Genomic DNA, 22586 nt, shown 5'->3' with positions numbered 1-22586 from the left:
CCGCGCTCGGGGCCGCGGGGAGCTGCCCGCCCAGCCGCCACACACGGGGCTTTGGCCATCCCGACCCCAGCCAGCCCTCTCCTCACCCCGGGGAAGGGGCAGTCAGCTCCGAAAGGCAAGAGAGGGAAACAGCCAGAAATGGTTTGCCCCTGGCCGCCCTTTTCCAGAGGCTGCGATGGGGTGGTTGGACAGATCCTCCCCTTGGTCATCCTGTTTATCCTGGGCAGGCTGCGGCCCCCAGAGCCTCCCGAGCCCGGGGTTCCCATCCCGCAGGAAAACCCTACGGGACTGGGGCCGTGAACTCACACTCCCAGCGGCTGGAGCACCTTCCTGGAGTGCAGAGCAGAGTGAAGCAGCTGGGGTGTGTGGGGTACTGCTTTGTTTGAGGGGAGACAAGCCCGACTCTAGCAACAGCCCGTGCGAGATGTGTGAGAGTGCATGAGGGTGTGAGAAAGACGTGCTGGCACCTCAACACTTTTCCCCAAGAAACAAGCCATGGTGAGAGCCCAGCAAACACTTTATTGCCAAGGACGGCGCTTCCCTTGGGCCCCAGACACAACAACAGAGGCTGCCTCACCTCATCCCATACCAGATCAATCGATACAGACAAGCAGGTCCTCAGCGCCGAGAGCCAGCCCCAGCACTGGCTGCCCAGTCTCAGGCCACACAGGGGGTGGAGAGAGCTGGACAGCCCAGCCTGCATGGTAGGGACACTCCTGTAGCACTAAGGCACCGTGTGCTGTGCTCCAGGACCACAAAAACCCAGATACTGCTCATGGGCTCCTGCAGGCCTGTTGGTCTGGAGGCAGCCTGGCTCCCCAGCAAAGGTGGAGGGTACCCAGCAAACAGGAACAGTTGGGGTGGCACAGAGGTGTCCAAATCCCATGAGTGGCAGAAATGGTTCTCTGCTTCCCAGGTACCTCACAGCCCTGTGGACATCCCAGGGACATCCTGCTCACCCCCATGTCCCCTCTCATGTGTACCTGGCCTGCTTAAGGTGCCCCTCTGCTCCTGCTTGCTGATGATGTGTGGGATGGGGGGGGTTCAGCCTGGCCTGGGGAACCAGCCTGGCCTGGGGCACTGCCTCCCTGTGCCCCATCAGAGGAGACGTCCCAGGAGCTGAGAGCCAGGCGAGCTGCCCCAGGCCACCGGCAGGGCGACAAAGCCCAGCTTGCTGTAGAAGCTCAGCTGCTGCCGGTCGGTGTCACTGACCTGGCAGAACACTCCCCGTGACCCTGGAAGGGAGGAGAGAGGTCAGGGCACTGCGACCCCAGTGCTGGGACTGGGGGTGCTGTGACAGGGACCCCCTCCAAAAGGGGACCGGTCTCTGCCCTGCCCCTTTGTCATGGAGTGCCCCTGTGATGCCCTGAGACATCAGGTGTCCCCCAGTGCAAGAGGAGGGGACAGTGGCCGGGAGCACTGTCAGACTACACCAGAGAGGGGACAGCTCCCAGCTCTGGTGGGTGAGGGAGCAGTTGGGGTGGGGTTGTGCTGGATGAAGGGCCAGCACTCAGGGGTAATGCTCACCATTGGCCCTGAGTGCGCTCAGCAGGCAGAGAGCCAGGCTGCGACTGGCCCCCACATCCAGCACACGGGAGGCTGTGCCCAGCTGTACCAGGGAGGGGAAGCGCCTCAGCACAGGCTGGGGCACTGCCAGTGGCTCTGTGTGGAAGAAGAGCACTGCTTCCTCCAGGGCATCCTGCGGGAGACAAGCACAAGTGAGGGAATCACCTCACCTCTCCCATCCCCGCTCCCCTCTGCTCCAGGTGTCCCCTCACCTGTCCCAGAGCTGAGCCCCCTGCGCCCAGGTCGGGGGGGTATTTGTGCCTTATGGCTGGCAGCCAGCTGCTGTCTCGCTGCTGCAGGAAGCCTTCAGCATGGAGCGCTCCGGCTGCGTAGCCACATGGGCCACCCTCATCCTCCAGCACAAAGGTGTACTCAGGGCTCAGGCTGAGGAAGCTGCCCAGGAGCCTGCCAGGCAGAGTGGGAGCATGGCTAAGCTGAGCCTGGAAACCCCCGGGAAACCTCAGAGCAGCCTCCTCCTTCATGACCTAGCTGAAGAGCACCCAGCCCCCAGTGACCACCCCTTGAGACCCCCAAGAGAAATCTTCAGACATGGGGAGACATTGCAGCCTCCAGCATTTAGGCTGGACATGCACAATGGTGGCTCCCATGACCCTGCTGGACATCAGCATGGGGATGTCCCTCCCTGTCCCTCCCAGTGAGGCCACTGCTAGCCACGGAGTGCTGGTCCCCACAGGGATGCCAAGAGAGGCCATCACCTCACTCCCCAGCCCTGCATCACATGTCCGGCTCGGCACAGCCTGGCCAGAGGGAGCCTCAGAGGGGCCACATCTCACCTGTCACCGAGGAGATCTGGGTGGGCCACGAGGATCTCTGCCACTTTGGGGTCACAGTCCAAACTCTCCCGGCACATGCGGTAAAGCTCTCCCTGGAACACCCGGATCTGTCTCAGCCCTGGCTGTGCCTGCTGTGCCACAATGCCAGCCACCACCTTCTCCTGGCCTTGGGCTCATCGCCACAGCACAGCCAGCCTTCAAACCAGAAATTGCCATTCCGGTCAGGCATCCCGAGAGCAGCTGCTGCAGAGACGGCCCCACGCTCAGAGCAGCCAGAATGACACCAAAAACAACACTGAAACCCAGGTCTGCAGAGAGCCTGAGCACAGCAGGACATCCCCAAATGTCTTGTCTTAGTCACAGTTGAGTTTGCTGCTGCAAACATTCTGATAAAAGCCTTGCTCCTGAAAGGGGTGGCTGCCCTGATCACCCAACAACAGCGGCAGGACCATGCCCTGCTGTGCCTGTTCCTGACATGGGCTGATGGGCTCAGCTGGCTTTTCCTCTCAGAGTTTCACAAACATTGTTGTTGTCAAGGTTCGGCCTGAGATGAGCTGCACTCATGTCTCTGGTGGCTGGATTTGTGTTTTTAGCCTTTCCTTGAGCTGGAGAGGAGCAGCGTGAAGGAGAGGGGTGCTTGCTGCAGGTACATAAGGAACCTGGGGCTCTACTGGATTTGGCAGCATTTTAACATTCTGTGCCTCCATATCCAGATTCTCCTTTTCCCTCCCTGTCCCATTGAGCTGCTGGGATGTGAGAGCAGGGGGCTGGCACCAAGCAGGTCACAGCTGACAGAAGCTGCTACTCTCCAGCAGGGAATCACCCCATAAACCGGATGAGTGTTTGAAGAAGGGATTTGGGGATGGATCCTCACAGGCTCTGGCAGGAGGTTGTCATGCCAGACTTGTCCTGTTCTGGATTTTTCCTGACATCTGCTCACAGCCAGTGCTGGAGATCAGCACTGGGGCTGCTCTGGAGATCATCCACAGCCTGGCAACCCTGCCCTGGTGCTGGTTTACCCATGGCTGAGGGGGCTCCCTCTCCTGCTCTGCCCAGGCCCCTGTCACAGAGAGGTGGATTTGCTGAGGTCACAGCACATTCTCCAGGCCAGGGTCTGACATGCTGCTGACCACAATCCCAAGAGCTGCCCCAGCCCAGCTGGCAGTGAGCAGAGCTGGACACAAGGACTCCTCTCCACCTGTGTCACCCCAAACTGGGAGCTCAGCCTGGGGTCATCAGCAGATGAACCCGTAACTCATCGTTTTATGGGCAGCAGGAGCCATGCAAAGGCTCTGGCAGGACACCCCTCCATGCCAGGGCTCCCACCTTGTCCAGGGGCAGCAGCGGGCGCAGCAGGTACAGCTGGCTGGACGGGAAGAGCGGTGGTGGATGGTAGAAGAGATCACAGCTGTTCCCGACGGGCAGCAGTGCCTGGAAGAGATACAGCCCATCAGTTCATCCTGGCTCCAAACCTTGTCCCAGAGGCAGCAAGGGAATGGCTCTGAGACTCCTGAAAGCCCAGGAACTGGAGATGAGGTGCAGAGGCCCTGGCACAGCTCTGCCTTCCCAAGTTTGCAGCAGCTCAGCAGCAGGGTTGGGATACTGGCTTCCCAAAGGCTCCTTCAGCCCCTGCAGAAGGGACACACTCTCACCTGCAGCTCTCCAAAGAGACCTCCACGACGTGCCCAGGGCTCGGCGTCCCTCCCCAGCAGGATTGGGGCAGTGATACTCTGGCACCCTGGGAGCAGCAGGACACAGACACACACGAGATGAACAAAAACCTGCCAGGCAGGGGGAGATCAGCCTCTGCCATGCAGATCTCTGCTGTCACAGCTCCAAATTCCCCAGCTGTGCAGCAGGGTGGTGAGAATGTGCCCTGCACGGTGCTTCCCTAAGGAAGGGGCTCAAGGCACATGGCTCCCTTTCACACTGAACTTGGAGACCTGCTCAGGTTATCACCTGGTAACAGTTCTTGGTAGGCCCACAGAGCAACCAGGGAGCCCTAAACCAGAGGAAAACTGTGCTAAGTGATGCACAGGCATTCAAAAGAGCCCCACTTGTCACCCAGGGCGTTACTGCTTCTAGAACCCTTTTTCCATACAGGCTAAGGGGTGTTTGGGAAAAAAAGGGCTGAGGAACCATATCCTAGAAATAGCAATTCCTTGTATGCTGTGAGATATGGTGAAGATCTGCTCCCTCCCTGGCAGCAGTGTCTCATCCTGCACTCCTGTGTGTCATTCCCAGGGCCTTTCCTGCTCCACTCGGCAAGCAGAGTGTGGGGAAGGGCAGCCTGATGGCGAGTGCTGGCTGCTGCTGTGGGGCTGGAGGTGATGGGGGGCAGCAGCCAGACCCCCACCCAGGTGGGTGAGTCAGGGCAGTGCCTGTACTTACAGCCAAAGCAGTTCCCCCAGGTGCCCTTGGGGTCAGGCTCGCAGAGGAGGTGACCATCTGCAAAGGAGGCGAGGTGGTGAGCACAGGACACGGGGCAGCACCAGAAAAGCTGTCAGAGGGAGGTGAGCTCCCAGGAGGGACCGTGGCACCACCAGCTGCACACTGAAACCCCAGATCTCTGGAGTGGATCCCAGACACCTTCAACCTCCTTTGTGGGGAAGCAGTGAATCCCCAGAGAGGATCAGGTGTGGCCAGTGCCATGGGGTGCTGGGTTTGGATAGGTGTGATGGGGACTGGCAGGGGCTGGCAGGGGCAAGCATCAGCCACGTACCCAGCCAGAGGACGAAGGCACTGGCGGCCAGCAGCAGGTTGCGGATGTCCCAGAGGTAGGGATGCAGGTCGTAGAGCAGCGCCCGGCCGGCGGTGCTGACAAGGCGGCTGTGCAGGCGGCACGTCCGCTCGCAGAGCAGCTGGAAGGAATGAGCCCGGCCTCGCCACCGCGTGCCCTGGCGACAACAGCGAGTGTCAGCCACCTGGGGGACATCCGAGACATGGCAGCCACCTTCCTGCAGCAGCATCAGAAGCAATCTTACCCCGCAGGCATCAGGCGCCGTGGCCGGGACTCCCACGCTGAGGCTGTTTGCCCGCAGCCACCGAAAGTGCTCCAGGAGCTCCTGTGCCAGAGCCCCGTGGTGGTAGGGCAGGTAGAAGAGCTCCACCAGCATCCGCACCTCCTCCAGGGTCAGTGGTGCTGCAGGACTGGACATGGCCTCCTCTGAGGTCAGTGGTGCTGTGGGGATGGATCTGGCCTCCTTTGGGGTCATCAGTGCCATGGGGCCAGACTCAGCCTCTTCTGGAGCCATGAGGCTGGTCCTGGCCATCTCTGGGGTCACCTGTGATGTGGGGCTGGTCCTGGCCTCCTTGGGGCTCATGGGACCAGACTCAGCCTCCTCTGGGGTTACTTGTGATGTGAGGCTGGTCGTGGCCTTCTCTGGGGTTACCTGTGATGTGGGGCTGGTCCTGGCCTCCTTGGGGCTCATGGGACCAGACTCAACCTTCTCTGGGGTTACCTGTGATGTGAGGCTGGTCCTGGCCTCCTCTGGGGTCACCTGTGCTATGGGGCTGGTTGTGGCTTTCTTGGGGGTCAGTGGTGCCATGGGGCCAGACCCAGCCTCCTCTGGGGTCACTGCTGCCATGGGACCAGGGCTAGCACCAACGTCATGTGTCAGTGGGGTTGGGGCACCAGGGCTGGCACCAGCCCCAGGTCCTGGGGGTGTCTGGGGCACATCAGTCTTGGTGGCCTCAGGCTGGGTACTGCTGAGAGACTGGACGGGGCTGTCATCCCCTGTCCTGGCATCACTGGTGGCCAAAGAAATGTTCTGACTGGTATTGGCCTCGTTGATGGAGCTTGTGGTGGGGCTTGGGCTGAGGACAGTCTTAGTGGCCACTGGGCTTCCTACAGACTGGGCACTCCCAGCCACACCGGGTAGAGCAGAGGAGGGCTCACAGCTCTCCCTGCTCCCTGGGGTGTGCTGGTCCCCATCCCCTGTAGGGCTCTGCTGATGGCCTCTGGGTGTCCTGTTCCCACTGTCCTTCTCAGGCTCCGAGGTCACCTCCCTGCACCCCTCCTCTGGTGCCAGTCCACAGGGCTCAGGGTTGTGCTGATCTGCCCCACCAGGACCAGAACTGTGGGGCTGAGGGTCAGGAGTGACCTCTTGTCCTCCCGCTGTGCCAGGCTGCAGCCTTGGTCCTCCCTTGAGGCTGACACTGGGGTGTCCTGGGGTCCTTCCTCCTGGCAGAAAGGAACAAGAGAGAAACTCCTTTGGCACCTGCATGGAAACTCCTGCCCATGGGGCAGGACAGTGCCAGGGACCTCCACCCTGAGGATGGAGGTCCGTCCATCCTGGCAGGGGATGAGCTTCCAGGACCCTGGGCTCAAGTTCAGGTCCCTGGGGCTGGTGAGGCTGTGGCTTTGCAGAGGCAAACATTGCAAAACACCAAGCTCACCCCTGGCTGACCTCTTCTTCCAGAGCTGGCCCAGGCTCTGCTTCTGCTAGCCAAGGAAACCCTCTCCAGGACGTGTCCATGGCAGAAGCACCCAGGGGCAGCTCAGCAGGATGGACACCCACACCTGCCCACCATGACCCTGCTGTCACACCAGCCCCTGAGAGCCTCCAGAGGGGCAGGGCTGGGGTTCCCTCACCCCCCACCCACTGAGCTCCTGGCAGAGCTGATCCAGCCCTCCAGGGACTGAGGGATGTTGCATATGCAAATCCATTGCCTACCTAGCTCCAAGGCCTGCTGGTTTATCTCGGCCACCCAGTCACGCAGCGCCAGTTCCAAGGCTTCCTGGGGGCTGTAGCTTCCATCCTGAGCACCTTGGCTGTCCTCCAGGGCTACCACCTCCTCCATTCCTGAGGAACTGCAGCTCATCAGCCTGGGCAGCCCTGGTTCTGTGCAGGAAAGCTGCAGGGCTGGGCAAGGATGGGCAGGCACAGAGCTGCCTGGGGACAGGGGCCAGGTACCTGCATGGTCAGGGAGGGCACAGCTCCCCAGCTCGCTCTGAAACCAGGTGCCCAGCGTGTGTATGGGGATGAAATTGGCCTGGAGCTCACAGTTGGGGTTGAGGAGCAGCCCGTGGAGCCTGGACATGAGGCCAGGAGCACGGCCCATGTAGGGGCCCAGGAAGACACGTCTGCAGTCATAGTCGTTGGCGTAGAGGTTGTCCCAGATGACAGGGCGGCGCCTCAGGACAGCCTCCACCTCCTCCAGCAGCACACCTGAGAGCTCTTGTGACACCACCTTTGGGCCTGGGGCACCAGGGCAGGGACACAAGTGGGGCACAGGGACATGCACACACACACAGCAGGGACACACATGGAGATGGGGTTCCAGTTACCACTCCCAAGTCAGGAGAGCAGAGCCCCAGCTCAGACTCCTACTTGGCTGGGGCTGCACACCCCAGTGTGAGGCACCACAGCAGGATCACTTGCTGGTTGCTCTCCCAGGGGTTTGCAGACACTGCATGTGGCTGCACACCCAGAGCTGGTCGGGCACTTACCTGTCCAGATGACACCGATCCCTGGGAGCAGCTCCTGGCCAATGGTCTGCAGGTAGCAGGACTGGCTGGGGCTGGGAGAGCAGAGTGAGCTGCAATATTCTGGGGAGAGAGCACAAAGCATCCCCTGAGGGCTGGGGACTAGGAGAGGAGGAATCATGGACAGGGGCCCTGCTTCAGTCTAGTCCTGAAATGTCCAGAGCTCCCCGGGGAGTGTGAGGAGTCAGGCAGCAACTGACAGAACGAGAGGACACAGTCTCAGGTCGCGTCAAGGGAAATACAGGCTGGGTATTAGGAAGAAGTTTTTCACGGAAAGAGTGATCAAATACTGGAATGGTCTGTCCGGGGAGGTGGTGGAGTCACCATCTCTGGATGTGTTTAAAGCAGACTGGATGTGGCACTCAGTGCCATGATCTAGTTGAGGTGTTAGGGCTGGGTTGGACTCGATGATCTTGAAGGTCTCTTCCAACCTACACATTCTGTGATTGTGTGAGTCATCCAGGGAGAGCTGTGGGGGCTGCCAGGGCACTCAGCTCTCAGCACGGACAGGGGCTGGGTGCCGCCAAAGGGCACCCCAGTCTGAGGGGGCTCCTCAATTTGGGCAACTGGGCTGTGGGCAGTACCTGTAGGGCAGAAGAGGAAGACAGGGGGTTGGCCCAGCTCCTTGTACACCTCGTTGGCCACAGAGGCCTGAGCCTGTGCCAGGGAGGGGAAGACATCTCTGTCAGCTTGGCACATGCAGGGGTCGATGTCGTCGAAGAGCAGCGCGAAGGAGCGGCACCCCATGGCAGCCACCTGTGGGCACAGACAGTGGCTGCTGGGATCCCCGGGCAGCAGAGAGCCCCACAGGGCTGGAGAGGGGCCCCTGGGCATGTCACAGCATGGGGCAGTTCCTGCCTGGGCTGTGCCAAGGGAGAGGCAGCTGCCCACCAAGCAGCCCCGCCATGCCAGCGGTTGTTTGCCCTCTCTGGGGCTCTGCTCCAGCCTGTGCCAGCCCTCAGTGCTGCCCAGCAAGTTCTGGGGCTTGGCTGATTCTTCTGCTGCCCCCAGGCAGGCATGCATGGAGCCCTCAGCTCTCTGTCACCATGACAGGGACAGTACATTGGCCGCTGGGCACCCCAGAGCTGCCCCTCTGTGCAGCAGCAGGAGGGGTTCACACCCCCACAGCAGCCCATAGGGTGGGCACAGGGACCACACTTAAACATGTGCCCCTTGCCTGGGAGCAGTGGGATGAAGGAATGGCCCACGGTACCTGCCTGAGTTTTTGCTGCAGCAGGAGCCGATCCCCGGCGCTGGAGAACACCATGTCTTGGCCAGCAGAAATGGCGAAAATAAACTCCACCCCCTGCTCGTGGGCAGCTTCGAGGAGAGACCGCATGCGGGCTGGGGACAGAGGACAGGGGGTCTGTGAGAGCTGGGAGACGCGAGCTGGGGGGGACAAGGGATGGAGGGGGACAAGAAACAGAGTGGGACAAGGAATGGAGGGGAACAAGGGAGGGAGGGGGATAAGGGATGGAGGGAGACAACAGAGCAAGACCAAGGGATGGAGGGAGACAAATGATGGAGGGGGACAAGGGATGGAGCAGGACCAAGGAATAGAGTGGGACAAGGGATGGAGTGGGACAAGGAATGGAGGGGGACAAGGGATGGAAGGAAACAAAAGCTGGAGCAGCACAAGGTATGAAGGGGAACAGGGGATGGAGCAGGACAAGAGCTGGAGGGAGAGTGAACCCCAGGATCTTGAAAGCAAGGAACTGAGGTCATTGGGAGGGGAAAGGCTCCGGGAAGATCACTTCCACTCCCTTAAGATGCAGAGGACTTTTGACAAGGGTCTGTGGGCCTGGGTATACTCGAGCACATTGCCTGAGACCCACGTGGGAAGCTGGGTGGTCCCAGGTTAGGCAATTCCACGTGATGGGCATAGTCTGGGAATCCTTGCCCTTGGCAAGGTCTGGGGGCCTCCATGCAATGGGCAGGGTCCTGGCAGGACGGAAACAGCTGGGACACAGCCCATGCTTTCCCCTCAGAGACCTGGGATACCTGCAGCCCCCCGAAGGGCCCAGCAGAGCCGCTACCTGCCTCATGCTCTGTGTAGGGCTCTCTCCAGAGCAGCCGGTGCTTCAGCTCGTCCTTGGGTGCATACATGTAGCAGTTCAGCCCCCGGCGTTGCAGCCTGTGCAGGGAGAGCAAGGAGTCAGCCAGGCTCTATATGGGCTCTTTGCATGGCCACAGAGAGACAGAAATCTCAGCTTCCAGTGCTGAGCTCTAAGGTTTGTGTCAGAGACCAGCAGGAAGTGTCCTCTGGGAGGGCAGACACCTCCCTCTTTTGGCACTTCTGTATGGGAGCCATCTGATATATTAATTTAGTTTTATTTGTCCTCCTCAGCAGACAATGTTTTATGTTTTCCCACGGTGGACAGAGTAGAAAGCACTTCAGGTATCTCATGATGAAAGTCCCTTATTTTGTTTCTTTCCAGATAAGAAAAATACTGATGTATTTTCATGAGGGTGGCACCCTCATGTGCCACCTTGTGAATGCATCCCAGTCCAGCAAGGCCCCCATTAGACCTCATTCCTGAGGAAAACATCACAGTTTGTTTTCCTTCTGTTTTCTGAACCTGTACCTCTGGTCCCTGCACTCTGGTCCTTAATTACACTTGTCACTGCTCACACTGTCACCGCTGCCCTGCCCACGGGAGGCCCTGCAGAGCCCCAGTTCATTGGTGGCAGGTCTTGTCAGTGCAGCTCATCCCACTGCTGACCCCTGCATGAGCAGCAGCTGCTTGGAGAGGAGCTGCAGCAAAAACTTCCATCCTAGTGACAGATCCTGAGCACATCCTTTGGTCACAGGGACACAGGGTGACACACAGACATGCATGGGGACCCAAAGGGACACAGCAGGGCCACCCGCACCAGGCAGGGATGGCAGCCTCAGGACACAGCAGCCACCTGTGCTCAGGATGGAGTGATGCCCTCCGTTCTCGCAGGGTTCAGCCCGGCTCCAGCGAGCCCGGGCTGGCTGGAATTGTCCTTGTCCTCGCTGGTGGCAGCGGGGACGCGGCCAGGGCACGCACATGGGGCTGCACCGGGATGTGCGGAGCCCCAGCACCACCTGCCGGCACGGGGCGGCCCCGCGTCATTCTGTCCGTCCCGCAGCACCCACGACCCGGCCCAGCGCGGGTCCTTCCAGGCGCCGTGAGAGCGCTGGGACAGGGGGACACTGCAGGAGCATAAGGCCCCTTGGCTGCCACCGCCCCTTCAGAGAGGAAAATTCAGGGTACTTGCCATTGAAAGAGAAGTTTCCTCTGATCCATTGACCATGGTCTCCCATAGAAACCTGTCAAAGGAAGGAAATAAAAGGCAAAATGCAGTTGTTTGTGAGTGCATTAAAACAGTCTCTGGACTGTTTTAAGTCCCTGGACACAGAGATGCCCTGCCAGACATGCAGAACCCATTCTGTTGTTGGGCTCACTTCCAAGGAAGGGCCCTTCCTATTTCTGCATGTAGGACGATCTGGGAGGTGCAGAGTTGTCCACAAAGCCAGGGAGAAAGGATATCCAGAGGAACACAGACCCCTTGCCCTGGGGACAGGCTGATAAATGGGTTTGGAGAAATACAGATTTGACAGCTCCTCAAAGCAGAGGTTAAGGAGAACCTGTCAGTGTCCCAGGACAGACCTGAGATTTAGCAAGAGAAGAACCTCCAGCCACTTAAATTCTCTGTAAGATCTGACAGCCGCAATGGGAAGTCTCACAGAAAATCCATTACGTGTTGGACAGTGATGGCAACTGGCCATCAAGGCATCTTCCTGCTTTCTCTCTGCATCACAGGCAACTTCTGAGTCAATCACTGCTCCTTCCAGCAGTCAGGGCCAAGGGGAGCAGGTACTTGGGAAGTGATGGCATTCCCAAAACTGGATGGTGCACAGGGGCAGGCTGTACTAACTCCATTAAGCTGGGAGAAAAGACCAGCTCTCCGTGTCTGGCATGAGGCCACTGTCACCCAGGGAATCACCTGCATTTCCCAAAGCACCTGAGTGTCCCAGAGCTCATCTGCCCTCATTCCTTTGGCTCCCTTTGGTAGGAGCCCACCCTGCAGCCCCCAGCACCAGTCCTGGGCAATGGTGAGGGGGGTTGCACCACAGCAACACCCACTTTCCATCTGTCTTCTCTCTGCAGACAGATTTTTTTACCTGCCTGAACACCTACATGGTTATTCCATATACTTTGGAATAATATCCAGTCACTTCGCTGTCCATCCCCCACTGTGCACAGGGCCAAATCTGTGGCCACTTGAGAATCCCAGCAAACATTTTGCCCAAAAGAAGATATTTCTGTGGTAAATAATTTGCTATTTTGAGATCCCAGCAAGGTCCCCAGAGTGCCTGTATGGCACCTGCAAGTGACACTTTCACAGCACGTGTTGCTGTGAACTGACGTGGGCTGGCAAGGAGGCCACTCAGTCCTGCACACACCCTGCCAGCAGTATTCTCCTGGAATGGAGATTTGCCAGCATCATCCCTGTCCTCTTTCCCAGGTCAGCTCTACTATATCAATGATTCTTGTCTGACTCATGCCAGCTTCTCCACCCCTGCATTTCCTGTTTATTTTACATTTATTTGAATGGTGCTCCTGCTTCCTCTTAGGTGAAGCAGAGGGCAGTGCCCCTCACAGGGGTGCTGTGCTGCCAGGAGAAGGGCAGGTGATTTTGCTTGCTGGGTGCCAGGCCTGGCTCAGCTCCAGAGGGAGTTTGGGATGTGGGGAGGAGGAGCACAGAGCTCTCCCCAGGCCAGCTCTGGGCACGGGTCTTGCACTGCTGCCCCATGCACAGGGTGAGCAGGGGGGACACACCGGGAAGCTGTCCGAGTCCAGGGCAGCCAAGAACCCCGTGTAGAGCTCTGGAGGCCAAGCAGAGGGTCCCTTTGCCCCCCGTCAGGGGGCTGCTGGGGTGGCTGCAAGGAGAGCTGGGAGCATCCCAAAGCTGCTGGTCCAGACCCCTGGTAGAGACGGGGAGCTGCGCCAGGGCCCCACTCCCGCCTCCCCCCGACCCCGGTTCACTTGGGCTTCATCGGAACAACCCCTGCAATGCTCGGGCGGGTCGGGCACCGGCCCCAGCCGCGGCCCCGGAGGGACCTACCTTCCACCACGCCGCAGAGGAAGCGCGGCCGCTCCGCCATCCCCGCGCAGGAGCGGCCCTGCCGGCGCGGGGGCAGGCGCAGGGTGCGCGGGAGGGACCGAGGGATGCGCGGAGGCACGGAGGAGTGCGCGGGGGGATGGAGGAGGAGCGGAGGTTGAAGGAGTGCGCGGAAGGACGGGGGGCGCACAGAGGCGGAGGGTTCGCGGAGGGATGCGCAGGGGGGTTGTAAGGTTGGAAGGTGCGCGGGAGGATGGAGGGTGCGCGGGGAGCGAGGAAGTGTTTGCGGGAGGGAATGGCAGGTGCGCAGGGGGATGGAAGGATGCGCGGAGGGGTGGAATGTTTGCTGGGGGATGATGGAATGCTCGCGGCAGGGGATGGAGGGTAAGCTTCGAGCAGGGGCGGCTCCACTGCCCGCCTCTCCCCGCTCCCCGCGGGGACGCGCTCGCCGCAGCGCAGGGGGCGGCCCCGCGGGTGGGGCCGGGGCGCGGGGCGGAGCGGGGGGGTCCCCGAAATCCCCTGCGGAACCCCTGAGAGGCGATGCTTGAGCCTCAGTCTCGGAGCCCACGGAGCGGAGCCCCCGGCGCTGCAGCCGCTGCCGCCCCTCGGGCACCGGGACCCTGCCCGGTGCCCGCGCCAGCCCCGGTCCCCCACGTCCCAACGGCGGGGGTTCTCCCGGTGCGGCCTGAGGACACTTCCTTCTCTCGCCTTTGGAGCTTCCCGCGATTCCACAGCCCCAGAGTTGTTCCCGAGGGGTCGAGTGTCATTATCTTCTTGTGTTCACCACTGAGCTGGCCACGCCCTCATGCCAGGCCTGGGGTGCGATGGCTCTCCAGGTCCGTGCCATCGGGCCGGTCCATGTGCCTTGCAGGTGACTCACCTGCCTGCCTGTGTCAGGCTCTGCCTTGTGCCACCCTGCTCTGAGCTGCTCTCAGCTCGTCTAGCTCCTGGCTGTCTCCGTCCCACAGGCTGTGGTTTGCAGACGTGCTGCCACATCATGAGTTCCCTGTCCTGCACATCAGAGTCCTGCCTACACACGGCCCGGGGTCTTTAACACCACCAAATCATTCTGTTCTTTTTCAGACCACTGTGTCTGTCTGTTGATGTCAATGATTTGCCAGGGTTTGTGGTCTCATCGTTCATCTGTCTTGTACACTCTGTTTTTGGTATTGCTGTGGTTACATCCCATTGCTGTTTCTACCATGTTGTTCTTATCTCAGCCTTTGTGATCTTTACTTTTTGTGCCTCTAATTCTCCTCTCCGTCCTGCCTCGGGAGGCAATTGTGAGCAATTGGTCTGGGATGTTTTGATGTGAACACTTAATTGGGGAATGTCATTCCTAAACCAGGAATTCCAGACAGCAGCACAATTTTCTTACCATGCAAATGTGAGGGGTGAAGCCAGGACAGTGCAGAGGCTCACCCCTGCATCCGTCTGGGCACTGCAAAGCTCCCCTCAGCAACTCTCCCCACCTGCAGCTGTTTCATCAAAACCACGGGTGGAGAAATTGGCGTCAGGGCCTGGAAAACCAAGATCTATGGCTTCTTCCTCTCCCCTTTGCAGGTTTATGTTGTGTCAGGAAACCGAGTCATGGTGCCTGGGCCATCAAAGCAGCAAGAAGCCCAAGAGTGTCTGACCAGCAGTAACCTGGCAGGGTAAGAGTGCCATCAGAGTGCAACCGGGCTGGGTCATCCACGCTGGGGTGTGCTGAGCACAGGCTGTGCTTGTCCTTGTTCCTTGCATCACAAGCCAGCAGCTGTCCCACCTGCAGCTGGGAATGCTGGACTCAAGCCTAGCCCTGCAGGAGGGCAGACTGGAGTGGCCAGCCATGGCAGGGACAGTACTGGGAGCAGCCTGGAGTGGCCTCAGTGCCCAGGGACACGGCATGGCTGGAGGTAGAGAAATATGGATGGCATTACCCCGTCCTCAGAGATACGGATGGCATTACCCCGTCCTCAAAGGCAGAGAATGAAGCCGTGCAGGCTGTGCATATATAGGTGTTTGCTGCGATTCTTTGCCTTCTCAGCTCTCTCTAGGAGATCTCTCTGGCTATCCCACGATTTTCTTGGACTGTGAGCTTGAGCTAAGCGGCCTCTAGTTCTCCACTTCATTTTTCCCTCCTATCAGACATCACTCCTTTTATCCTGTTCAGTGAAACCTCACTTACCCCCTGCCCGCTCCCCACATAGCCCTCGCTTTATCCTCCGCCCACCCGAGCACGTTTCCCCGTCCCCAGCGAGAGCACACGCCTGTGTCACGCGTGCGTGTGCACAAGTTCACACTCACGGACACGTTGTTCACACTCACGCACGCGCACACGTGCACGCGCACACACGCAAGCACGCCCCGTCCCTGAGACGCGCGTCCCCGTCCCCGCCCGGTCCCCTCCCCGTCCCCGCCCGGTCCCCTCCCCGTCCCCGCCCGGTCCCCGCCCCAGCGGCGCGGGCGGAAGCGCGCGGGGATGGAGCCGCCGGCCATGGAGGGACCGCTGCTGGTGCAGCACAGCCACAAGTTCGGCACCAAGGTGGGTCCGGGGATCCTTTCCTCGCTCTCCCTTTCCCTTCCCTCCTTTTTTCCCTTCTTGCCTTCCTCTCCGCCCTCGGGCCGGCTGCGTGCCGGGGCGGAGGCGCTCCCGGTGAGCGGCCGGCCCGGGTGGGGAGCGGCCCCGGCGCGGTGTGACCCCGCTCCCCGCAGCGCTGGAAGCGCGGCTGGTCCGCGCTCTACCCCGCCAGCCAGCACGGCGTGGCCCGGCTCGAGGTGTTCGACAGCAAGGAGCCGTCGGCGGCCGGGCGGGCGGGCACCCGGCGGCTCGCCCGCACCGTGGTGCGGCTCAGCGACTGCACCAGCGTGGCCCCGGTGGGCGAGGGCGGCCCCCGCGCCGGCACCGCCACCTTCCGCCTGGAGACCCGCGACCGCAGCTTCCTCTTCGCGGCCGAGAAGGAGCAGAGCGAGGAGTGGGTGGCGAAGCTGTGTCAGATCGCCTTCCCGGTGAGCCCCGGGGCGGGCGGAGGGGACGGGACACGGACATCAGTGTGTGTGTGTGTGTGTGTGTCGCCTTTCCAGCTGGCAGCTCAGGGAGGGACACCCTGAGGCAGCGCCAGTGGTCCCAGGTTTAAAGCGCCCGGCCCTGGCACTCCGGTGCCCTCTCGATGGCTCCTGCTGTGGTTTGCGGGTGTCCTCAGTGTGCTGTCAATAATTCGTGGTTGTGGCTCCAAATTTCAAGTCGGGCTCTTCTTGCTCGGTGTAAAGCCCGTGCTGGCCCCTGCAGAGAGCTGGCAGGAGGCCAGGTGATGGCCGAGAAGTGTTTCCTCTTGGCCCGACCGCTGCCGCCTTTCCTGCCACAGCAGCGGCGGCGGAAGCGGAGCCTCGAGAGCGTTGTGGTGCCTGGCTCCGGGTCCCTTCTGCTTCCAGGACCCTTTCCCAGCCTCGGGGCTCACTCCTGGCTGCTGCTGGGGGCATCCCATCTGTGCTGGGCCTCTGGAACAGCTGTCCTGCTCCCTGTCCTCTGCAGCCCCTGGAGCTGGTGGCCAGCCAGAGTGACCAGCCGAGGCTGTTTGGGCAGTGAGTGCCCTGAGTGTGGTTTTCCATCCCCTCTGGGGCAGTAGCCCACGACTACCCAGCTCCGCAGTTCTGCCTCTCCCTCCTGGGAGGTGTTTGCAGAGCCTGGGCGATTCCAGGCTTGGAGTGCTGTGCAGGGCTACCTGGCAGGAGGACTGGATGGGTGCACAGCTGGTGATCCCAGGATCTCCTCCTGATGGGTGTTTGCTGGGTGTGATTTACCTTTGTCCCTCATGCGTCTCCCTGCATTCTCCTGCCAGGCCAACCGTGTCTGTGAAGCAAATGCCAGGGCTGGGAGGCACTGGTGGAAATGACTCTGTGTCTCCTGGTGCAGTCAGGGTTGCAGCCTTTGCCCTGGAAGTGGCTTGTGGGGCTGAGCTGGGGACACAGCACACCCTTGGAGTGAGGCAGGGTAGTGGCCAGGCCAGGGAGCACCTGCTTGGAGCAGGGCTGTGCTTGTGCCATCCCTCACATGGGAGCCATCGTTTGTGTGCCTGAGGTCCGGAAGCAAGCTGACAGTTCAGGAGGTTGTGAGCAAAAGGCTACAGGGCCTGGCATGTGTTTTAAAAAGGCCTGACCTGGCGCAGGAGGCACAAGAGCTGCACGTGGCCTCTCTGCACAGAGCTGGAGATCCTCAACTGGGATTGCTGATCATCTACATGGAGAATGTGATTTTGTGTCACTTTCCTGCCCAGAGGGTATGCAGGGTCCAGCAGCTTGGGAGCTGCGGCCAGAGATCATTTGGAGTTCAGAACAGATTGTTTTCTTTTCCTTTAGAAGATGAGGAAAAGTGCAGTCAAATGGAGCCTTAGAAGCTGTGGCAGATTTGGTGGCCCTTGGCTTTCCAATCCCAGGCTGGAGCCCTGCTGCACTGGATGCTTTAGCTGAGGAGGAGCTGCTGCTATCAGCTCTTACGACATGAGGTTTTAAGACCCAAACACAAGGGCTGGATGGCCCTTTTTTGCATCTTGTTTGGGCTTCTTGTTAAGAAGCTCATGTATGTGGGTTTTAAACTGAAACTGTGGCACTTGCCATCTGCAAGATGTACCCTCTGCTGCAACCCCAAGGAACAACTCCAGCTCCTGGCCACACACTTGAGCCCCCCTTGTGCCAGATGCACAGGGCTCGGTGAGGTTGTAATTTCTGAGGGGGTTTTCTGCAGGAGGATCTCTGAAAGCACCAGGGATTTGTGTCCTTTGGGGCCCTTTGGGACAGTGTGTGTGTTGCATTTTCAGTTCTGCATGTACTAAAATAGAAGTCCTCGCTTCCCCTCTGCAGGCTCACCCTCCTCCTGGGCAGGGCAGGACACAGACCCCCGTGTTACCAGGCCATCAGTGCTTGTACCAGGCCAGGAGGGTGTATTTGGGTTGTGCCACACTTTGGAGGCAGCTCTGTGGGTTGTGCTGCCCTGCTCCCTGTCAGTGCAGAGCCCAGCTGGGGACAAGGTGCTGCCAGGAGCTCAGGGAAGTCCCCCCTGTGCTGCCTGGCCCTGTTCATCCGTGTTCATGTAGGCTCAGGGGGGTCAGTCACTGGCTCTGGGGTGGGCAGAGTGCAGGACGGCCAGACTGTGCGGGGCCAGGGAGGGCAGCAGGGCCCAGGCTATGCAAGGGGGCCCAGAGGCTGATGTGGGAAGAGAACTCTGGGTCTCATCTGCTCTCCTTTGCCAGGGAAATGGCCCCAGCGATGGCATGGTGTCACAGTATGGCCGAGAGGGCAGCGGGGAGTCGCCAGCCCTGGAGATGGCCGTGAACTCCATCTACTACTCCAGGGATGAAGGTGGGATTTTCTGCTGCCCTGACTTGGGGTCACCTTGCATGGAGCCTTGTCCTGCTGCTGCCCCATCACTGGGGCCATGCTGGCCATTGCCTATGTGCCCCTGCCCTGCCCTGAGGAGCTCTGTCCTTACAGTGGGGATCTGTGTGCCCCTGCCCTGAGCTGCCCTGTCCCTGCAGTGGGGCCATGTGTGCCCCTGCCCTGTCCCCACAGTGGGGATCTGTGTGCCCCTGCCCTGAGCAGCCCTGTCCCTGCAGTGGGCCCTGTGTTCCCCTGTCCTGTCCTGCCCTGAGCAGCCCTGTCCCCACAGTGAATGCCTTCTGGGTGACGGTGCAGCGGACCGAGGCTGCGGAGCGGTGTGAGCTGCGTGGCACCTACGTGCTCAAGGCTGAGCGGGACAGCCTCGTCCTGAAGGACCCACGGACGGACAGGATCCTCTATGTCTGGCCCTACCGGCTGCTGCGGAGATACGGCCGGGACAAGGTGGGGAATGGGGGGGCTCCGAGTGCTGCAGGTGCTCCCCTGTAGCCGTTCCCTTGTGGAACATCTGTCACTTTGACTGTCCTCAGTTGCTGTCTGTGTCAGCTTGCTGGAGCATGGGCTGGCAGGTCACTCATCCCCTCTGTGGTTGTCCCACTTTCACTGAGGCCATTGCCTCTGCTGCTCTCCTTCATCCCAGCACTTCCCAACTTGTGCCGTGAGCAGGAACATCCCTCAGTGCTGCACACAAGCTCTCCCCAGGCTCCAGGAACCCTGGCTTCTGGCAGTCCTGTCTCTGCACTGGGTTCAGTCCCTCCCTTCTAAGGATGGTGGCCAGAGCAGAGGGGCTTTGAGACACCAGTTGGTCTGGATTTGTTCACTCTGTGGAGCAAACTATCCCTATTGTCACTGACCTTTGAAGGTCTGCCCCTCTGCAGAGTCATCCTGCAGTGAGTCCCCAATCTGCCTTGCTGCTACCCTGAGTGCAGGAGGTCTGGGCCATGCTGGACAGGAAGGAAGTGGTGGCCCTGGGGCTGTTTAGAGGTGGCCTGGGGCTGTTTGTAGCAGTGACCATGTTGGCCACACTCCGCTTATGATACTTTCTGTGGCATATTCCCAAAACAGAGGTGGAAACCGAGCTGCCCTTGTGGGGATGTCCAGCTCATGTGCAGAGTTCATGCTGGGTGCGGGAGAGTTGCAGGGTGTGGGGAGCTGCACCCACAGTGACCTGAGCAGAGAGGGGCTGACTGTGCTTCTGTTTGGCAGCACTGGCCCACAAAAAGAAGTTTGTCCCCAGAGACGTTTGTGGCAACTGCGAGGGGCTGCCGCTGCCTGTGAGAAAGGCAGAAAATCTCCGTGGTTAAGGGAATGAGACTCAGGAAGGGTGTGGGTGTAAGCTGGTGGGAACCTGCTCACCAGAGTGTGTTCAGGCCAGAAGATGCACAGCCCTGGTGCAACACTTCTGTTTTAGAGGACCTTTTACCATGAACAAATTAATGCTGGTAGATCAGTGCTTTGTTTACTCTTGGTAACTGAGCTGCTGCTGCTGAGCTTTCTCCTGTGGAAAGCCATATTCTTCCTCTTGTATCTCTTGCTTCCAGATCACTCCCTTCTTACCGAGGGTTCCATACTAGTTTCTCCTGCTGAACTGGCACTCAGCTTCTCACTCCTACTCAGTGTTATTTCCTAGACTGTCTGGTGTCAGTGGTTGAAACTGCTGGAATTGCTCACGGAAGCCAGCAGGGCTCCAGCAGGAGCTGCAGCTCTCTGGGACACTCACAGTGATGTCCCCTCAGGGTGCTCCAGTTCTACAGCTTGTAGCGTGGCCTTTCCCTGCCCAGCTGCTGGGCACAGGCTGGCCCTTGCTGTGGGAGTGGAAGGAGTGAGATTTCAGGGCAGTTTCTCCTGCAGGATGTGCAGGATCAGCACTGCAGCCACACGCCCTTTGGTGGGAAGCACAGCTTGCACAATGTGGTGGGTCAGCGGCTGCCTAGCAGGATGTGACCCTTCTGCTTCCCCTGCAGGTGATGTTCTCCTTCGAGGCTGGCAGGCGCTGTGACTCAGGACCTGGAAACTTCACCTTTGAGACCAAGCAGGGCAATGAGATCTTCCGCCTGGTGGAAGCTTCCATCCAGGAGCAGAAGGCGCAAGTGGAGGAGAACCGGCAGAGCTGCGACTCGCTGGAAGCCGACAGCCCCGGCATGGTGCAGATCCGCCAGGCCCTGGCTGACAACCTCAACCTGGAGCTGCCTGCTGAGGGGGATGACGCCCCGGCACCCAAAGCAGGGCTGGCACCCAGGGCCCTTTCAGCAGCAGCAGAGGAGAGAGACGCTGCATCTCTGCTGAAGAGCCGGACTCTGCCAGAGCTGCCCATGACACCGGCCAAGCCCACGGTGTCCAGCACCCCGCCACGCTCCCCCCTGCCCAAGGTGCTCCGTGCTGTGCCGCTGGCCGAAGACCTGTCCAGCGTGTACTCGGAGCCCCTGGACTCGGTGAAGGGCCTGCAGCCGTGGCCGGACCCGCTCTACTCGGACCCTGTGGACAGCAAGGCCGTGAGCGCGGCCAAGGCGCCCGGCGGGGCTGTGGAGGAGCCGAAGCCGCGGCTGCCGGTGCTGCCGTACCCGGGCCCGTATGAGCAGGGCCGGGCCGAGGGGCAGGGTCGTGGGCAGGCTCCCCCTGGGCACAAGGAGCACATCTACGATGAGCCCGAGGGCCGCGCCGCCCGCTCGCTGCGCTCCCTCACCTGCATCTACGACGAGGCGCGGCCCACGAGCGAGGCCTGGCGCACGCAGGGCCATGACGGCGGCGGTGGCTACGAGTACCCCTACAACCCCAGCACTGACGATTACTCGGTACCCGCCTTCCCGGCCAAGGCCAAGAGCCCCAAGCCAGTGCCAGCCCCCAAGCCCCAGGCCGCCTTCATCCCCAAAGGGGCAGAAAGGGTGGAGGACGCTGGCAGGCGATGGGGCAGCGCTGCCCCTGAGAGGGTGCTCGCCAAACCCGGCCACAACAGCAGCAACAACAACAATGTGGAGGTGCTGTACAGCCAGGTGGTGAAGCCCCAGCAGCTGCAGAAGAAAGAGCAGAGCGTGGATGAGTACAGCTTGTCACCTCTCTATGAGGATTTAGGGGAGATCTAAGCTGCTCTGTTATCTCAGCAGGGACTGGGCATCTCAGTGCCAGCTGCGCTCCTCCTCCCCGGGGTGACTTGGGACTTTGGGCTCAGGCAGAGCCCCTTTTGCTCCCCAGTGATGAAGGGCTGTGTTTCCCTGGAGGGAAACAGCAAGAGAGCAAGAGAGCTGTGCAAGCCCCAGTGTGTTCTCCAGCTCTGGAGCTGGCTCCACTGTGCCTTCTGATATGCAGGAGGGCTGGTATTTTCCTGTACCTGCTGCTCTGGCTTCCTGTCTGACCAGGCTGCAGGGCTCTGGTGCCTGTTGTGCATGGAAAGCTGCTTGCCATCAGTCTCCAGAAGTATTTTTATACAAAGTTATTTTAATATTAAAGTCTGTTTGTCTCAGAACAACATGTTTGCCTGTGGCATGGATGGGGAGGTGCAGGTGCATGTTTGTGTCTGTGCCAGAGCTACTGAGCTAAGAGGTAGTCTCAAAGAAAAATGCCTGCCAGGTTGAGCTGTGGCTCTCAGCTGTGTCCTGGTGCCAGGGAATTAAGGGAAATGAGAGTCAGGCTCAGATATGTGATGGCCTCCAGGCATAAGGGCTGGGCAGGGACAGGCGCCAGCTCTGCTGCAGCTCAGTGGCTGTAGATGAATCACAGGATCTCTCCTTCTCCAGCTTGGTCCCACTGCTGATCCCAGCTGCTTTGGAAGGTCTCAAAGGGCCCAGTCTGGGCCCATTGATTTTAATGGCAAAATCTGTGATTCTTGTGTGGTTTGGGTGATTGCTGTGTGGCCAGCCTTGGGCAGAAACACTCCCAGGAAAAAACAGGTTGTCCTGTGTGGGGCCAACACCAGGCGTGCTGGCAGTTGCTGTCCCCACGTCTGGGTGACTTCTGCAGCTTTAGCAGCCTGTTGGTACCAACAGGACAGGCAGGTGATAGGGTGTACTGTGCTGTGCCTGTGCAGGTTGCTGAGCACAACTTCTGCAGCCTCGGCTCAGCCCAACTATTGGGGAAGTCTGGAGGTTCAGGTCCCGAGGCTGGTGACATGGTGACAAGTTCTGGTCATTTATCTGATGCCCAGGTTACAGGGGGAAGCCTCAGTCCTGTAAAAATACAGCTCAGCTGTTGCCAGGACCAGTTTGTGGCTGTTCCCCTCTGCTGGATCCTCTTCTCCACTGGGGTTTTGCTGCAGGAGAAGGGGGAAAGTCTAATGGGCC

At 60.0% G+C, this 22586-nt stretch overlaps 2 protein-coding genes across 2 annotated transcripts; one reads left to right on the top strand and one right to left on the bottom strand.

The window, feature by feature from the left end:
- Positions 1 to 499: 499 nt before the first annotated feature.
- Positions 500 to 13382, bottom strand: LOC136360315 (protein O-GlcNAcase-like). Its single transcript, XM_066317469.1, has 17 exons — positions 12946 to 13382; positions 11095 to 11146; positions 9885 to 9982; positions 9062 to 9192; positions 8433 to 8604; positions 7813 to 7911; positions 7277 to 7561; positions 7037 to 7165; positions 5345 to 6543; positions 5083 to 5257; positions 4752 to 4808; positions 4013 to 4098; positions 3687 to 3791; positions 2361 to 2452; positions 1779 to 1971; positions 1528 to 1699; positions 500 to 1235 (listed from the first exon to the last, which is right to left on the bottom strand). The coding sequence occupies exons 1-17, from the start codon at positions 12983 to 12985 to the stop codon at positions 1099 to 1101; spliced, it is 3222 nt and encodes a 1073-aa protein (XP_066173566.1). The 5' UTR covers positions 12986 to 13382; the 3' UTR covers positions 500 to 1098.
- A 2021-nt stretch (positions 13383 to 15403) lies between these two features.
- Positions 15404 to 21775, top strand: DOK1 (docking protein 1). Its single transcript, XM_066317467.1, has 5 exons — positions 15404 to 15466; positions 15637 to 15930; positions 18168 to 18276; positions 18584 to 18756; positions 20277 to 21775. Exons 1-5 carry the CDS (start codon positions 15404 to 15406, stop codon positions 21390 to 21392), a joined length of 1755 nt encoding a protein of 584 aa, XP_066173564.1. The 3' UTR covers positions 21393 to 21775.
- Positions 21776 to 22586: the final 811 nt, after the last annotated feature.

This window comes from Sylvia atricapilla, chromosome 4 (assembly GCF_009819655.1).
Source record: "Sylvia atricapilla isolate bSylAtr1 chromosome 4, bSylAtr1.pri, whole genome shotgun sequence".
NCBI lineage: Eukaryota > Metazoa > Chordata > Aves > Passeriformes > Sylviidae > Sylvia > Sylvia atricapilla.
This window is presented reverse-complemented; position numbering and strand designations above follow the sequence as displayed.

Coding starts and splice junctions, on each gene's coding strand:
- LOC136360315 (XM_066317469.1), bottom strand. CDS start 12,985: ATGGCGGAGCGGCCGCGCTTCCTCTGCGGCGTGGTGGAAG. Junction 9,983..11,094: donor AGGAAACTTCTCTTTCAATG/GCAAGTACCCTG, acceptor CTCCCTGCACAG/GCTGCAACGCCGGGGGCTGA. Junction 8,605..9,061: donor TGCAGCAAAAACTCAGGCAG/GTACCGTGGGCC, acceptor CTGTGCCCACAG/GTGGCTGCCATGGGGTGCCG.
- DOK1 (XM_066317467.1), top strand. CDS start 15,404: ATGGAGCCGCCGGCCATGGAGGGACCGCTGCTGGTGCAGCACAGCCAC. Junction 15,467..15,636: donor GCCACAAGTTCGGCACCAAG/GTGGGTCCGGGG, acceptor CGCTCCCCGCAG/CGCTGGAAGCGCGGCTGGTC. Junction 15,931..18,167: donor TGTGTCAGATCGCCTTCCCG/GTGAGCCCCGGG, acceptor CTCCTTTGCCAG/GGAAATGGCCCCAGCGATGG.